The sequence below is a fragment of the Gouania willdenowi genome, chromosome 21, assembly GCF_900634775.1.
Source record: "Gouania willdenowi chromosome 21, fGouWil2.1, whole genome shotgun sequence".
Lineage (NCBI taxonomy): Eukaryota > Metazoa > Chordata > Actinopteri > Blenniiformes > Gobiesocidae > Gouania > Gouania willdenowi.
In genome coordinates, this window is record NC_041064.1 from 15,420,209 (window position 1) to 15,438,062 (window position 17,854).

Here is a 17,854-nt window from a genome sequence, read left to right on the forward strand (position 1 = left end):
GAATTGCTGATTTCAAACTCGTATTTGATGATTTTTGTAAATGATGTCAAAATAATGTAAAGGACATTAAATTGTGTATGAAATGTGCTATATAATCATATTTGCCATACCAGTATGTGGCAGAAGGTTTTACGTTAGTGTTGTAAAGCAGTATATACTGTTTGATGGTGTGGCACAAGGATTTCTTTTTTTTATTTATTTATTTTTTACTAAAATACTCTTGAAATAGGTTATTGTTAAACAAGATGGAAAGACTACAATCCGTCACATGCGTCTGTGCTGAGTCACCATTCCAATACAGCTGTGTAAACTCAGAAAAATACTATGAAGTTGTACAGATGCCATAGACATAGAGGACACCTATGGAAGACCTATATTTGATGACCTAGAAATGTCCATTTTGTTGCACCGCAGCTAGTTAAACATGTTGCTACACTTATCATAATGCAATCCTGAGATGTTTGTTCCATCAACAGATGAGTGCTCTGCCTCAGGATGTCACTCTGACATGTTTTTGACGGAGTGTAATGAACAGAAAAGAGAAAGTGATGCATAAGGGCACATATTGTTAAAGCGCTGATGTTCCCGCTTTCAAACATTCATCAGTGCTAACTCTGAGCTTCTAGCTTGTAGGCTAAGGTTGTTTTCTGTCCCCTGAATGAATGTGGTATAACATTTCCTTAGTCTTGGTCGCCCACCTTTAGGCTGGTGTGTGTTATTAAAACTATAAAATAGATAAAACTTGAAACTTTTGTCTGGTTGTATTTTTAGGTTCTTTCACTCAGTCTGTGTTTTTCTTCTTCTTAAATTTAATAAGGCTCTCTCCTCTCTGTGTCTCTGTCTTCAGCCCTGCAGAGGAGCTCACCTTTGGTTCTGGAGACACAGAAAAGAAATGCCTCATTATCCTCAGCAATGTGACCAGAAATCAGGTTGCCTTCAAGGTGAGGGCTGTGTACACTTTGTGTATGATTTTACATGGCATGGTAAAAGCACAACTGGGAGAAAGAGAATTCATTCGAATTCTAGTCATGGATATAGTTGCTTTTTCCTTTGCTGTTGCAACAAAGTACTAGAATATTTGCATTTCCTCGAGAAAATGCAAGTCAGGAGGCAGGTGCTGGCCCATGTTACACCACATTATCTAAGCTTAGCATTAGCCTAGCATTACCATCAACATTAGCATTAATCTAGCCTCAACCTTGGCATTAGCCTAGCAATATTGATAACCTAGCAGTAGCAATAACCTAGCAATAGCATTAGCATCAGCATTAGCCTAGCATTAACATTAGCCTTGCAATAGCAATAACCTAGCATTAGCCTAGCAATATCTTTCTTACTATGGACTTTATATTTTGTTAGGTGCTCTGAGATGACTTTGTTGTAATTTGCGCTACATAAATAAAGTTGAGTTGATTTGAATATCAATATTGTACCTTTAGCATTAGCCTAGCAATAGCATTTCCCTGGCTATAGCATTGGCCTAGCAATAATAATCACCTAGCAATAACATGGACCTACCATTAACACTAGCCTAGCATTAACCTAAGAATAACAACCACCAAGCAATATCATTAGCCTAGCATTAGCATTAACATTGGCAATAGCTTTAGCCTAGCATCAGCATTAGCTAACATTAGCCTACCAATAGCAATAACCTTGCAATAGCCTAGCAATATCAATATTGTAGTTTTAGCATTAGCCTAGCAATAGCATTTCCCTGGATTTAGCATTAGCCTAACAATGGCATTGGCCTAGCAATAACATGAACCTACCATTAACACTAGCCGAGCATTAACCTAAGAATAACAACCACCTAACAATAGCATTAGCCTAGCAATAGCATTGACCTAACAATAGCATTGACCTATCATTAGCCTAGCAATAACAATAACTTTGCATTAACACTAACCTAGCAATAGCATTAACGTAGCTTTAGCATTAGCCTAACGATGGCATTCATCTAGCTTTAGCATTAGCCTAGCAATAACAACGACCTAGCAATAGCATTAACCTAGCATTAGGTTGTGCAATAACTTACAGGAGGCCTCCTCACTAATTAAAGAAGACCACGACATAAATGAACCACCATAAAGTGAATAATCTGCTTATCCTGTTCAATCCCTTTGTACACAGGTACGAACGACAGCACCTGAGAAGTACAGAGTGAAGCCGAGCAGCAACAGCTGTGACCCAGGAGCGTCCGTAGACATAATCGTGTCTTTACACGGAGGTACGGCTCCTGACTCCACCTTTTCAAACACGGAACCCCAGAACGATCAAACCACTACAGACTGTTACCTTTTGTAAACTGCAGGCAGACGCTTTTGTTTGCACGACATGCATATTTTAAAATAGATAAAAGAACGACTCCCACAACAAAACCTCAGATAACTGACAGCGATGCGTGAGTTGAAGCACTTTGTGGCCCTCGCGGCATTGAAATGTCAGCTGCAGGTTATGATGTGCTCAGCACGGCTCGCCTTGGAAGAACTGCTTGTTTTAGGGCAACTTTTCTCCCAATGCTGTTTATGCTGCACTGGTTTTTTTCTCTACAACGCTGACTTGTCTAATGCGATATCCTTTGAACAGTAGCTCATCGGTTTCAGCATCTTATCAGTGTCAGTCACTTTGGTTTTTCCATTGATTTGGTAGATTTTAAGGTTTTTCCCCCTTTTGTTTTTACTTTTTTTTTCCATTTGCAAGTCTGTCAAAATGTAAGACTAATGATTGTTATTTAAATTATTAAAAGATGATTTTATTTTGATGGGCTTCTGGACGGTCTCTGCAGGCTCCCAGGCTTCGCCACAGGACAGATTTTTAGTGATGGCTGCTGAAATGGAAAACACGAGCACGCAAGAGCTTGCGCAGTTCTGGAAAGATGTACCAAAAGCCAAGGTTATGGAGCACAGGTGTGTGCGTTTTCTCTATTGAACTCATCTGTAATTACAGGATAGAAACCAATAACCATAGAGTTGTGACGATGACCTCTGACTGCGTCTAATCACAACACACTGCTTAATTCCCTGCCCTCCTGCTCTGCTCATTGCTGGGTCTCTCTGGTGCAGGCTACGCTGTAATGTTCTGGAAGGTGTTAAAGCAGCGGCGAGCCCTCTAAGGGACGGTCCTATGGAGACGGCCCCCAGTGGGCAACAGGACTTTAACACAGCGGTGAGTTCTCCTTATTTTGCTGAAGGGTAATTCACTACGGAGCATTACATTCTAGTTTACAGTTTGTGAGATGATTAGGTAATTAAAAAAAAAACCTCTATGTAGAATCTTACTGTTTATTAGATGTAACAAAGTCTATTATGGCTATTTTTTACCATGAACTACAACTGTGGTGGATTTTTCTACACATTTTGTGATTCATGATTATTGAATAAAGAATAAAGTAAAAACAAAGAAAAAAAAAAAGACAACCATAACATTTTAATGACAAACATAAAGAAACATTCAGAACACTCTGTTGACATTTTCACATATTGCATTGTGGGATGTGGAGTCGCATAGACAGGTGCATAGAAGTGTTTTTATGACCTCCTTGTATAAACAGCAAAAATGTTCAGTTTTTTTGCTTTTTTTTTTGTTGTTTTGTGTTAAAACGATTTAATTACACAGTTTATTTTATTTTTTAATTTTTAATTATAACCAAGACATAATGAAAGGACAAACCATATATGGATTATTAATGCACAGGTCCAATATATGACACAGTTTACAGTGTTTTCCTTCTATTCATTAGTGCCTCTGCTCTGCTGTAACAGCTTTGATAACAGGAACAAACCACATTAATGAAGCCATTTGTATAATCAGCAGCTAATGCGAATGATGACGTGCACCTCCCGCATGGAGCAGAAGCTGAACACGTGCCTGTGGGTGCAGAAGGTCCTGGTGGTCCTGGTTCTGGTCCTCGTGGCTCTAAACCTGCTGTGTCTCTACCTGCTGGGAACAACCCAGCAACCATCATGACCCACGACTTACCGTGGCCACACAAACACGTCCTCAGGGTCACAGTGGACCACCCCAGGGACCGTCATCCTCGTTTATTTCCCACACGTGGCTATGATGAAGAGGAGCAGGACTAACCTAAAGGAGGAACAAGCTGCTGTGTTCTCTACAGGTAAACAAACAGAGACCGATTTATTAGTGAAACACCCAAATGTATTTATTGCAGTAAACGCAATATTGTGAAGATTATAGTTATTTTTCTGGACATATTGTATAATTTTTTTATATAACAAATCTACACATAAGGAAATAAACAGCATTTTTCAACATGTTTTTGTTATTAACATTGTATTTATCCAAACCATCCCATCAAACCACTTTTATTCACTTCACTTTTCCTCTGACCTCATTAGCACAGAGGTGCCCAACTGAAAAAACCGCTGCCACATTTGACCTCGCTCAACTTCTCCACAGTCGCTCCAAGGATCAACAACAGAGCTCCATCTCCGCAATTTGTTTTAATTACCACCAACGCTTTAAAAAAACTAAAAATACCCCAGCAATTACCACCCAGCGCTAGGACGAGACTCAGCGTATACTCGTGGCTTAGCGGAACGCGCCGATATCTATAACGAGATCTAGCTCGGAGCAATCGTCACAAGAGGAATGATCAGTGTTTGGGTTTTTTTTTTTTTTTTTTGATGTGTTGATGACATCTGTGTGGCTGCGATAATAATAATATTATTAATAATAAGTTTACTCACAGTGGGTGGTGGATGCTCACAGGGATCTGTACACGTATCGTATAGTGCTTTGATGTGTGATGTCATCCACTTTATGTTGTTCATTGGATTTATGGAAAACGCTTTCGCTGACGGACGTTTGTAGTACGAGGCGGGGTTGGAGTCGATTACATTTTTTCAGTTACAATTACAATTCCATTATGATTACAGTGACCAGCATTTTTTTCCACTTACAGGTAATTAAATTACAATTATTTTTTATTCTTAGAAAGTCAATTACAGTTCTCAATTTTCAAAATTTCAATTACAATTAATCACAATTACTGAGCCTGAACTAAATAACATAATAAAAGTTAACCTTCAGTTAGCTTTCTGTTAGCATTTCTAATGCTAACGGGTCCTAAATCAGCTGTAAAAAAAAACACTAAAAGCATCTAATTTATTTGCTGTCTATTAATGACCTTGTCAGATTTCCTAATTAATGAAAATATAGGTTTTAATATTTTTGGTGTATACATCAGTATTAGGGCTGGACGATATATGGAGATTCAAGATATATCGAGTTTTCCATTTTGGCAATATAGAAAATTATGATACTGCTTATTACATCGATGTGTTTTTATTTCTAGCTTATATTGTAATAAAATACTTGTTTTAGGAGTCGCTGCTATTGCTACTTCTCAGAACAGTATGACAATTTTATTTCTGGTCTCCCATTATGCATTTTTTTCTCTTTTTGAGTCCTTTGGTGTATTTTTGTTGTTCTTTTGTGTATTTCTCCATTTATTTGTACATATTTTTGTTGTCCCACTGAGCATTTTTTTTCTCTTTTTGTATATTTTGTTGTCCTATTAAGTGTTTGTGTTGTTCTTTCTGTGTTTCTCTGTTCATTTGTGTTTTTGTAGTCATTTTGGGTCATTTTTGCCGTCATTTTGTGCATCTACTTTTGTGGTCGCTATAGTTACCCATTTTGCATCAGCAAATTTAACCCCAAATTGTCTTCCTGGTAAGACTTTATTTGATTTAAAATTGTCGAGATGTGTATTGTATATCACCATTTTGAGAGAAAATATTGTAATATTAATTTGTATCCATATGGTCAAGGCCTAATCAATAGATACAGTAGATAGATAGATGTATTGATCCCGCAGTGGGGAAATTTACTGTCACGACATCTCGCATCAGGTAAAGTGCAGTAAAAAAGATCAACAGAAGGCAACACACAGAAAAACCCAAAAGACACTCAAAAAATAGTGCAGTGAAGATAAATAAGCAATACAATAACAGAAGCTATATACTGTATAAATAGAAAAAAGAATATAAAAAGAATAAAGGGTGCAGATATTAGGGCTGGGCAATTTTGCCTTAAAACACTTTATTGCTGTGATTGTCCTCAAGAGTTAAAATCCATAGAACAATCCCAAAATGAAAAAGTAAATGAGGTTCTGTCAATCAACAATTTCAAGCTTTAACCCAGGTTTAAGCAAAAGTGCAACAGCGCCTTCACAGTAGCTTAAATTTTCTGATAAAGAAACCAGATAACGACATATTTTATAACATAACATTACAATAAAAAAATAAAATTTGAACATGCCTGTAGCACTGTGGTGGGAAAAAAGAAAAGAAAAAAATTATATATATACAGGTAAAAGCCAGTAAATTAGAATATTTAGAAAAACTTGATTTATTTCAGTAATTGCATTCAAAAGGTGTAACTTGTACATTATATTTATTCATTGCACACAGACTGATGCATTCAAATGTTTATTTCATTTAATTGTGATGATTTGAAGTGGCAACAAATGAAAATCCAAAATTCCGTGTGTCACAAAATTAGAATATTGTGTTAGGGTTAAATTTTGAAGATACCTGGTGCCACAAACTAATCAGCTGATTAACTCAAAACACCTGCAAAGGGCTTTAAATGGTCTCTCAGTCCAGTTCTGAAGCCTACACAAACATGGGGAAGACTTCAGATTTGACAGCTGTCCAAAAGGCGACCATCGACACATTGCACAAGGAGGGAAAGACACAAAAGGTTATTGCTGAAGAGGCTGGCTGTTCTCAGAGCTCTGTGTCCAAACACATTAATGGAGAGGCAAAGGGAAGGAACAACTGTGGTCAGAAAAAGTGTACAAGCAATAGGGATCACCGCGCCCTGGTCAGGATTGTGAAAACAAACCCATTCAAGAATGTGGGGGAGATTCACAAGGAGTGGACAGCTGCTGGAGTCAGTGCTTCAAGATCCACCACCAAGAGACGCTTGAAAGACATGGGTTTCAACTGCCGCATACCTCGTGTCAAGCCACTGTTGACCAAGAAACAGCGCGAAAAGCGTCTCACCTGGGCTAAGGAAAAAAAGAGCTGGACTGCTGCTGAGTGGTCCAAAGTCATGTTTTCTGACGAAAGCAAATTTTGCATTTTATTTGGAAATCGAGGTCCCAGAGTCTGGAGGAGGACAGGAGAGGCACAGGATCCACGTTGCCTGAAGTCTAGTGTAAAGTTTCCACCATCAGTGATGGTTTGGGGTGCCATGTCATCTGCTGGTGTCGGCCCACTCTGTTTCCTGAGATCCAGGGTCAACGCAGCCGTATACCAGCAAGTTTTAGAGCACATCATGCTTCCTGCTGCTGACCTGCTCTATGGAGATGGGGATTTCAAGTTCCAACAGGACTTGGCGCCTGCACACAGCGCAAAATCTACCCGTGCCTGGTTTACGGACCATGGTATTTCTGTTCTAAATTGGCCAGCCAACTCCCCTGACCTTAGCCCCATAGAAAATCTGTGGGGTATTGTGAAAAGGAAGATGCAGAATGCCAGACCCAAAAACGCAGAAGAGTTGAAGGCCACTATCAGGGCAACCTGGGCTCTCATAACACCCGAGCAGTGCCAGAAACTCATGGACTCCATGCCACGCCGCATTAACGCAGTAATTGAGGCAAAAGGAGCTCCAACCAAGTATTGAGTATTGTACATGCTCATATTTTTCATTTTCATACTTTTCAGTTGGCCAACATTTCTAAAAATCCCTTTTTTGTATCAGCCTTAAGTAATATTCTAATTTTGTGACACACAGAATTTTGGATTTTCATTTGTTGCCACTTCAAATCATCAAAATTAAATGAAATAAACATTTGAATGCATCAGTCTGTGTGCAATGAATAAATATAATGTACAAGTTACACCTTTTGAATGCAATTACTGAAATAAATCAGGTTTTTCTAAATATTCTAATTTACTGGCTTTTACCTGTATATATATATATATATATATATATGTATACATATTTACAGGAAGGGGCAAGGAGATATATTTACATATTTATTTATATAGCACTATACCCTTTGATTACATTTTTTAAAATGGTAAAATGTGTGGAAAGCTTGATATGACACGTACAGTATTTTAATAATTAACTACACGTGTAGAACTGTACATAGAACTCTAACATGGTTCCCCACTTTTGCATTAAATTATAATTGACACTTTATATAGAATTTTCATGGCAATTACAATTACAAAGTCAGTTATCTGAACTCAATTACAATGGAATTACGATTAGAACGGCTGCAGATTTTTTGAATATACAGCTATAATTGTAATGAATGATCAATTATGCGATCACATTTATAATTGACCCCCCACCCATGTCTACTGGTTTGCTCTGAGCACGTGCACTGAGGGAATGTACGTGTTTCTCTTCTGTGCAGCGTTTTGCACTATTTTTGGACTTTTTTTTTTTTAGGAGGAGGAGTGGAGCGGTTGAGGAGAAAAACAAGGATGGGAGTTAATGGAGTGCTAGCCTCTAGAGGGAATAAGGTAAAAGCTTTGGTATCACACATAGCTGGGTTAATTTGAGGCGCGCCTGCATTTTGAATCCGGGAAAACATCCAGACAGACGGAATGAACTGAACACGCCTCCGTCAGAAACGCTGCCAAAGTGTAAAGGTGAGACTTCCACAAACCGACTCGTCTCACTTGATTGTTCACTTTCACTTGTTCTCTAATTACAAGCAGTGGATACTGTAAGTCTCCTCCGTCATATTGATTTAAACATTAAACTCCACTTAAATGGAACCCCTGCTCTGCGATCCTGGGAGGTTTGAGAGGACAATGATTAAGTTGGTATCGGTGAATCAGGACAGAAGGATCAATGGTAGGTAATGAGGGGCTGCATTTAAAAAGAAGGGTCGCCACCATTAGAGAAACTCTTGTAATCCTGGAGAGGACACACACACACACACACACACACACACAGCAGCCCTTTCAATCATCTCACTGAACGACCTATTGAAATCAATGCTCCCTCCAATGAGCTGCTTTACACACAAACCAATAGACGTGGGACATTGCGTGGTGTGTATTGCAGCAGTTCGATCCCTCCCAGTGGATTGTGTTAACCTCACTGATTGGTTCATAGAAAAATACATGTTTCACAAAGTCAAGGGAAACTAGACAAACTGCATTTATAGAGAAAATAAAAGTGAGAATGTTCTATTCATGTTTTACAGCAGGGACGGGGCCCCTTCTATCACATCAGGGGCCACAAAAATGTGATTGTGTGATCCAAGGGTCACATTATTGATCAGTATTCAGAATATTAATGCAGGAAAAAACAAAAAGCTTTGTGTATTGTTGTCATTTTGTATATAGTTCTGTTATTTCTGTATTTGTCATGTTCAGACATTTTGTATATTTTTCTCACATTTTGTTTGTTTTCAGGGTGATTTTTGTGCATTTTTTTGATGATTTGTACATTTTTCAGATGTGTATTTTTGTTGTCAGTTCTTTTGTTGATTTTTTTCTTAAATGTTTTATTTTTTAGTTATTTTGTGTATTCTCTAAATCATTTATGGTTTTTTTTTTTTTTTTAAATCATTTTGTGTATTTTTGTTAACGTTTTGTATATTTTCCTCCCATTTTGTTTGTTTTTAGTTATTTTTGTGTATTTTCTTGTCTACATTTTTGTAGAAAAATGTTGTTCTGCATGTCATTTTGTGTATTTTTTTTGTTTAGTATATTTTTCTCCCATTTTTTTATTTATTTATTTATTATTTTGTGTATTTTTTGATGACTTGTACATTTTTCATTTTGTGTATATTTGTTTTGTATATTTTTCTTGTCCTCTTGTCTACTTTTCTGTCCATTTTTATGTTTTTTTAAGTCATTTTGTTTGTCTTTGTTGACGATTTGTAATTTCCTCAATTATTTTGTGTATTTTTCTTTCTTTTTTTATGTTTTGTTTGACCTCTTTTTGTTTACATATGTGTCATTTTACATGATTCTCACAAAAAACAAAACAAAAAAAGCAAACGTTGCCACAGGCTGCTTTTGGCTGTAGACGAATAATTGAGTGAAAAAAGATCTTTATGGATTGAAACCAAAATGTTCAGATAAGGATATCATCTCCAGCTTCAATGATCATAAGATCACCATGAAATACATCAGAACTTAATAAATAAATCTTGGATTTGGGCAACGAAGAGCAAATGTGACCTATTTAAAATGTTTCTAAATTCATAAATGCCTCAAACTGCTTTTTTTGCACAGTTCTGGAATCCGTGTCCCTATTTGGTTAGAGTTATAAGTGAAGCTCCTAAAGTCACTATTCAGCTCCAATTAGATGTGGGAAAGACAAAGAAACGCCACATCTTCACAAAATTCCAGCTGACACCGTAACTGTGTTACAAGTCAGAAGGTAACTCTTAAGTGTCGTAATTTCAGATGCTTTTGTTGCACCTGTGCGTGATTCTTGCTTGCTCTTCAGACGTGCTTAGGTTTGCTGACTCTTTACTGATGTTCTTTTATTTTTGACACATTGCCTGTGCATGCACAAGTCTGCAACACTGGAATCTCACACGGAAATGACCTTTTTACATGTATATTAGTACGCTATCATTCAGGATTGGGGTCAATTACAATTACGTCTACAATTATGCATGTTAAATTGCAACTTAATTACGATTACCAGTATATATATATATATATATATATTTTTTTTTTTTTTTTTACAATTAAAATTACAATTATTTTTCTCCTGAATTAATTACATTCTCAATTACTTAAGTTCAATTGCAACTTCTCAGCCTTTAATAAATATGCCCATGAAATGTAACTTTTCTTATGATAATGGCTCAGTTTGACCCATATCTAAAGTCAGCTGTAATATACACTAAAAAAATATTAACTATCAACTAATTTGTTTCTCATCTCTTGGTTACATTGTAAAGGCTTCCTAATCAATGAAAATATTGGTATTAATATCTTTGGTGTGTGGGCGTCTGAGCCTTTTTTCTGTCTGTATACCCCAAGATTATTATTATTATTTTTTTTTTTTTAAATGGTAAAATGATTCTCAAAGAGGTAAACTTGATATGAAACATATTTTAATAACTGTTCACGTTTAAGCCGTAGAACTGCAACATGGTTCCCCAGGTTTGTGTTTAATGAAATTGTAATTTACAGTTTTTATAGATATTTCATTCCAATTACGATGACACAGTCAATTATCTGAACTCAATGACAATTGCAACACATTCTATCATTTATAATTTCAATTATAATTACGTCATAATTGTAATGATTATCAAATATGCAATTACAATTACAATTGACCCCAACCCTGGTATCATTCTTTCTGTGCAGTCGCCTAAATTCTAATGAGAGCAAAGGGATTTTGTTTTTTTAAACCACAGAAAGTATGTATAATATGAATGTTTTGGTTACATTAAAGTAAAACAGTTCCAAATACAAGCGTTGTCTTTAATTCCCCTTAAATAGGTCTATTGTCTTATATTTGTATTGATTGTGTGAGTTTATAATCCTTGTAATAACCCAAACTGAGGCTTGTCATAAACAGAATTTGTTCTACTTTCAGCCATGTTGTTATAACTCTGTCCTCTCATGGTTATACAAGTGTGCCCCCTACTGGTCACATGGTGGAACTGTAAGGTCCAGGATGTGGTGATGATGAGTGACTGTGAAAGTGAAAGCTCAGGTTGTCACTTCTCCCTCCAGGGCTGATTGGTAGAGAAGATACTTGATCAGATCCGTGGGAAGGGGAATGTGATGAATGCCACTCAGTCTCTGCCTGCCCACACTTCTCCTGATGCACATCCTGCACAGCTGCATCAGTGGAAACACTCCTGGAAACAACCAAGATGGTGACAGGCCTCAGCATCACACCTGTTGTCATGGAGATTCAGCTACGACTGAATACCTCCTGCCTGCCTCAACATTGTCTCTGCTAAGCTGCCTGCAGGAGCAAAGTCCACAGGCCTTTTCCCCTCTGAGTTACTCAGGCAGTGATCGGCTCCGTGTTCCAGTAGAACAGACACCAGCTCAGGGCTGGATAGACGGGCAGCAATGTGCAGAGGAGAGGTCCCGTTAATGCAGGAGTTCACACTGGCACCTGGGAAAAAACAAGTGGACAGTCATGTTTAATTATACTATAAAAAAGGTATAGGAAGTAGCAGAACTTGATGATTGTGCACAATTTTTTACTAAAATTACTATATTGTAGCACTTGGATGTTGTTGGTTTTCCCTATCGCCCACCATAGGAGCTACTGGAACAAAAAAAAAGCAACTTTTATCATAGAGGTTACCAAAAAATGTATTTATTTATTTATTTATCTAAGGAGACACATTATTTACATTTGAGTCAGCATTTAGAATGTGGAACATAATGAACATGAATATAGGGAAGAACAAAAGGTTTGTATGTGTTTTTGTTTGGTTTGGGAGCCATTTTTGTAATTTGGTGTACAGTATCTGTATATTTGTGGTCATTTTGTAAAGTTCTCTGTTTTTTTGTTTGTTTTTTTTGGTCACCTTGTTAAATTTTTTGGTTAATTTTGTCTATTTCTGTAGTTATTTTTAATATATTTTTTGGTTAATTTTGTACGTATTCCATGTTATTTTAAATGACAAATTGACTTTATTTATTTATTTTTTTTCAAGTGTATTCGTACAGTTGCCGTACGAACAACCCCCGTTTCTATTGGCATGTAACGCCTTAGGGTTAGGGTTAGGTTATAACCCAATATTGTAACAATTTTTAGGGTTAGGGTTAGTCTTAGTCACGCAACCTAAACTGGCCAATGACTGACCTATCACATGACCTAAACTGGCCAATGACTGACTTATCACATGACCTAAACTGGCCAATGACTGACCTATCACATGACCTAAACTGGCCAATGACTGACTTATCATATGACCTAAACTGGCCAATGACTGACCTATCACATGACCTAAACTGGCCAATGACTGACTTATCACATGACCTCTGGCCAATGACTGACCAATCACATGACCTAAACTGGCCAATGACTGACTTATCACATGACCTAAACTGGCCAATGACTGACCAATCACATGACCTATGGCCAATGACTGACCAATCACATGACCTATGGCCAATGACTGACCGATCACATGACCTAAACTGGCCAAATAGAGGCGCTGCGTACGGATAGAAGGTCGGTATATTTATACGGCAACAGTGCGGATAGCCACTGCTTTTTTTTTTTCTTTTGGTGCCCCAAATCAAAAATGGGGCCCCGAGCGTCGATGCGTACACATCCATAGATTATACCTACCAAATTTTAGCCCGATCTGTTCACAAATAACAGAGGAGTAGTGATTTTATTAAAATGAGTGGCATTTTGAGTCTGGCCTAAAAATACAAAATGAAATTAACCAAAATAAATAAAAACATGAGATATTTTTAAAGTGCAGTCTTTACCGAGTTGAAGCAGTTTGGTGACAGCTTTCAGACGCTGATTGGAGCAGGCCACATGCAGAGGAGATCCCAGTGAGGGAATGTGCTGATCCAGGTCTGCACCGTACTGGACCAGAGTCTCAATGCACTCAGTCTGACCTGTGCACAACAACAAAAAAGTGATGATCTTAAAAGAATAGAACATTGGCTCCAAACTAAACTTAAATTCAAGATTACTCATGCTTGTTCTGTTGGAATGTGACCTCTGACCTGCTGCTGCTGCCCTGTGGATAGCTGAGCTGGTCTTGCAGGTCCCCAGAGTCGTGGCTCTGTGCTGGAGAAGCAGCGACACGCAGGTCACATGACCCCGAGCGCATGCTTCTGTCAGGGCGGTCTGGCCGTCCACAGTTGGAGTGTTTACCTTGCATGGTTAGATAGAGACAAATCACAACACATTCAGAACATTTAATGAGTATTTACAGCAAAAACAAGGCCCATATATTAAAACAAATTTGACTTCTTTCCTTAACCCTTGTATTATCTTTGGGGTCAATTTGACACCATTCAGTGTTTATCATTCCAAAAATAGTTGACTTTATTTTATTTTTTTATATTTATATTTTATATTTCATGACTTTTATTTTTTCAATGTGCTGAACATATATTGCACATATTGGGTCAATTTGACCCCAAGCTGTTTTAGCTGTTTAACACTTGTCAGTCTGTGTGTGTCTCATCTGACGTAGTAAATAAATATTTATCAGAGGAAAGGGCGGGGTCACCAACATCAATCGATATGGTTCAGAGAGTCATGAATGTGCACCCCAAATTTAAAAAAAAAAAAAGGTAAAGATACACTATGGATGACGACTATTCAAGATAAATGAATTCTAAGTTTGACCTGATGGTGGGGCTAGGGAACAGGTCAAGATTTAATTATCAAGGGTTTTTTTTTTACAGTATGCATTCAACAAGTAAACAAAGTACAGAAAATCATTTTTTGGAGGTAAAACTCCCTGGGGTCAGATTGACCCCAAGTGTAAAATGTGTATTAATATGACATGACACCTGTTCTCAGCATAAATAAGGTGTAATGAAGGCTGTCATTACGTGTCGTTCGTTACCCTAACCCCACTAGATCCCTCCACCTAACCCCCAAAAAATGCCAACATAGCTCCAAAGGTGTCACAATTTAGTGACAGATAATAACAGCGTAATGTCAGCTTGATGTATAAAACTTCAAATAAAGTGTTACCAAAATGTGTTAAACACTTACTTATCCAGTTATTCTGTAACCCAGAATGTGCGCATGCATAACCTTACAACGTCAATGTTTACTTTCCTAATAACAGATCCACAAGCTAACATGAGCTCCTAGTTTCTCGACTATATTTCACTGATGAAACATTACATGGTGATATCTCACAGTCACTACTGACAATGGCTCCATGTTCCAGCAGTAGCTTAGCACATGCTGTGTGGCCCTGCAGACAGGCTCCATGGAGAGGTAGAACCTGCTCCTGCGTACTCATGTTAACACACGCGCCCTGGCAGCAAAACACAGGGTTGGGGTCAGTTACATTTTTCAATTACAAATACGTCTTCAATTATCCATGTTCAATTATAATTACGTTGACTGGCATTTTTCCCCAATTACAAATACAATTATTATTACACCAATTATGTTCTCAATTACTGAAGTTCAATTACAATTAATCACAATAAACCTTCCTCGTGTTAGCTTTCTGTTAGCATCTCTTATGATAATGGGTTGATTGTTACCCATGTTTTAAATCAGCCTAAAAAATACTATAATATATAATATCTGTTTTTCATCTCTTGATTACCTTGGGCTTCCTTATACAAGAAAATATTGTTATTAATATTATTGGCGTGGGGGCGTCTGAGCCTTTTTTTTCGGTCAGTATTCCCCTAGCTTTCAATTATTTAAAAAATGGTAAAATGATCCTCAAGAGAACTGACAGGTAAACTTGATATGAAACACATTTTAATAATTAATAACTATAAATGTGTAAGCCAGAGAACTGTAACATGGTTCCCCAGGCTGGCGTTTAATTCAATTGTAATTGACAGTTTTTAATAGAATTTACATGACAATTACAATTACAAAGTCAACTAGAATATTTGCACTTCCTGAAGAAAATGGAAGTGAGGATGCAGGTGGTGGCCCGTGTCATGCTGTATTAGCTTAGCATTAGCTACCACTAGCATTTGTACTAACCTAGCAAGAGCATTTATCTAGCATTAGCGCAACATTAGCATTAGCCTAGCTTTAGCTTATCATTAGCATTATCTTAATGTTAGCATGAAACCTTGCATTAGCACTAACCTAGCATTAGCATTAACCTAGCATTAGCATTAATCTAACATTAGCATTACCCTACCATTGGCTAAGCAATAACCTAGCCATAGCTCAATATTAGCAATTAGTTTGAAAAACAATTACGGTTACAACAGAAACAGATTATTTTCAATTACGTTCACAATTACACGATTAGCAAGAACATTTATCTAGCATTAGCACACCATTAGCATTAGCCTAGCTTTAGCGTTAGCTTATCACTAGCATTATCTTAATGTTAGCATGAAACCTTGCATTAGCACTAACCTAGCGTTAGCACTAACCTAGCATTACCATTAATCTACCATCAGCATTAACCTAGCATTAGCTAAGCAATAACCTAGCCATAGCTGAACATTAGCAATTAGGTTGAAATAAGGTTGAAAAACAATTACGGTTAGAATAGAAACAGATTATTTTCAATTACGTTCACAATTACAATTACGTCACAATTGTAATGAATTATCAGTTAAGTGATTACAATTATAATTGATCACAACCCTGACAAAAGATGTTGCTTATACTTTTAAATGTACATTAGCTTCAATGACGCTACACACGTGTAACTTCACCTGGGCGATGAGTCTTTGCAGAGTGAGGAGTCGTCCATTAAACGCTGCATCATGAATCGGGGACCAGCTTGATTCTATATCTTTGTGCAAACAGAAACAACACACGCTTCTATTAACCTTATAACACATACTGTAGTCACACACATTTAGCTACTGTACCTTTGTGTGTAAACAAAGCTGCTGTTACTCACCACTCATCAAAGGGTTTGAGAAGAAAACCAAGCCTTCTTTTTGTCCCACATCCATTCTTCAGTCAGTCGTTTCATAGCCACATGTGTTTGTTCCTCATCTGCACTCTCCATGTGTGGCAAAGCTTGGCGCTGTTGTGTAATTTCCCCTTAAACAAAGTGTTTTCCACGCAGGAAGCAGGCTGGTAAAGTTTGTGTCAACCAATCAACGGGCAAGACGAAGGAGGTCCGTCGAGCAGGTTTTTTCTGTTATTTGACACTGACTGAACATTAGCACGTACCCTTCCTTTAACTACAGAAGACAAGGCCGGTGCTGGGGTAAATGAGTGCTGTTTTAAAATGTTGAAGGAAAACATAATTGACTGGAGCCTGTGTCTAGGAATTAGGATTCAGTGTGAAAGTGAACACAGGGCTCCTCATAGCCAGGCTGATCCCATCTCTGAGAAGTGTTATTCCAACAGGACATGTTCTTTTACAATGTAGACTTACTTGCTCAATTGTTCCCAGCATTCCCTGAAGTCGATTTGGAGCTCGCTAAGTTTGAAACTAGGTCTTTAACTTTCTTTTGAGTTCAAGCTGCCTCAAGTCACCCTGAACTTATTTCCTTAGTCATGCTGCAGCATGTTCAAACTGCTTCTAGAAGCATCTTCACTGCTTAGAGAATCTGAGCTTTATTCCCCCCTCCAATTCTTTACTGTCATACTGTATCTCCTGTAATATGTCTTTTCTTCTCATCACACCCTGACTCAGAAACTAACTATCAACAGAAATATCTGATTTTAATGCTAGTATAGTAGATCAGCAATTCTCACCTGGTGAATCGGGACCCAAAAGTGGGTTGAGGACCTGTACAGGGTGGGTGGTGGATTGTCTTTTATTTTGAAAGATTTTTTTCTTTTGACACGCATGCTGTGAAATGCATGTTGCGCAGGAAAATATAGAGATTTTTGTTTTTGAAAAGGTTACATGTGTGTGTTTTCAACAGCTATTTTTCTAAAACGAAATTTGGTTGTTTGAATTCTAAAAAAAAAAATAAAAATGTGGGTAGCAGATGCGGTTTTAATGACCATGAAATAATGTGGGTGCCAGGGTGAGACCAGTTGAGAACCACTGGTCTAGATTTTAATGGAAAAGATCCAGGACTTTTATGCATACTATACTGTAATTTCCAAGCCAAGAGACGAGAATAGATTCCATCTGGGAGTTTACTTCCTGTTAGAAATGTATATATTATATTATATATATATAGCATAAATGTGAGGTGATGTCAACCATAGTTAAGCTCTAGTGCTCAAATTTGGACTACATGTGCTCGTG

The 17,854-nt window shown here is 37.5% G+C and overlaps 2 protein-coding genes across 12 annotated transcripts in view; one reads left to right on the forward strand and one right to left on the reverse strand.

Moving 5' to 3' along the window:
- mospd2 (motile sperm domain containing 2) overlaps positions 1–11,832 on the forward strand; it is a 26,478-nt gene extending 14,646 nt beyond the window's left edge. The window contains exons 11-17 of one of the 6 annotated variants that reach the window (XR_003672571.1): positions 848–941; positions 2,134–2,230; positions 2,789–2,909; positions 3,066–3,168; positions 3,814–4,120; positions 8,437–8,639; positions 11,709–11,817. Coding sequence is in view for 2 of the 6 variants with exons in the window: in XM_028435246.1 (XP_028291047.1) it covers positions 848–941; positions 2,134–2,230; positions 2,789–2,909; positions 3,066–3,168; positions 3,814–3,969 (571 nt within the window). In the remaining 4 variants the exon portion in view is untranslated. Of the gene's footprint in view, positions 1–847; positions 942–2,133; positions 2,231–2,788; positions 2,910–3,065; positions 3,169–3,813; positions 4,281–4,361; positions 4,542–8,436; positions 9,409–11,708 lie in introns of those variants that run through there. The other 5 variants (XR_003672573.1, XR_003672570.1, XR_003672572.1 and 2 more) reach the window with 5 other exon arrangements.
- LOC114454645 (ankyrin repeat and SOCS box protein 9-like) lies at positions 10,569–16,728 on the reverse strand. 6 transcript variants are annotated; one of them, XM_028435250.1, is made up of 7 exons: positions 16,541–16,728; positions 16,350–16,423; positions 14,855–14,962; positions 13,686–13,836; positions 13,440–13,574; positions 11,911–12,102; positions 10,569–11,836 (listed from the first exon to the last, which is right to left on the reverse strand). In XM_028435250.1, the coding sequence occupies exons 1-7, from the start codon at positions 16,593–16,595 to the stop codon at positions 11,685–11,687; spliced, it is 867 nt and encodes a 288-aa protein (XP_028291051.1). In that variant the 5' UTR covers positions 16,596–16,728; the 3' UTR covers positions 10,569–11,684. The 6 variants fall into 6 exon arrangements, with proteins under 6 accessions (XP_028291051.1, XP_028291050.1, XP_028291053.1 ...); XM_028435249.1 differs by having other exon boundaries at positions 16,350–16,429; positions 16,541–16,726; XM_028435252.1 differs by having other exon boundaries at positions 16,350–16,458; positions 16,541–16,675.
- Positions 16,729–17,854: the final 1,126 nt, after the last annotated feature.

Bases quoted from the DNA above. Each gene is read 5' to 3' on its own strand.
- LOC114454645 (XM_028435249.1), bottom strand. From the start codon at position 16,595: ATGGATGTGGGACAAAAAGAAGGCTTGGTTTTCTTCTCAAACCCTTTG. The intron at 16,430-16,540 runs GTGAGTAACAGC...GTTTGCACAAAG, and splicing joins CTCAAACCCTTTGATGAGTG to ATATAGAATCAAGCTGGTCC. The intron at 13,575-13,685 runs GTCAGAGGTCAC...TGTTGTGCACAG, and splicing joins CCACAGGGCAGCAGCAGCAG to GTCAGACTGAGTGCATTGAG.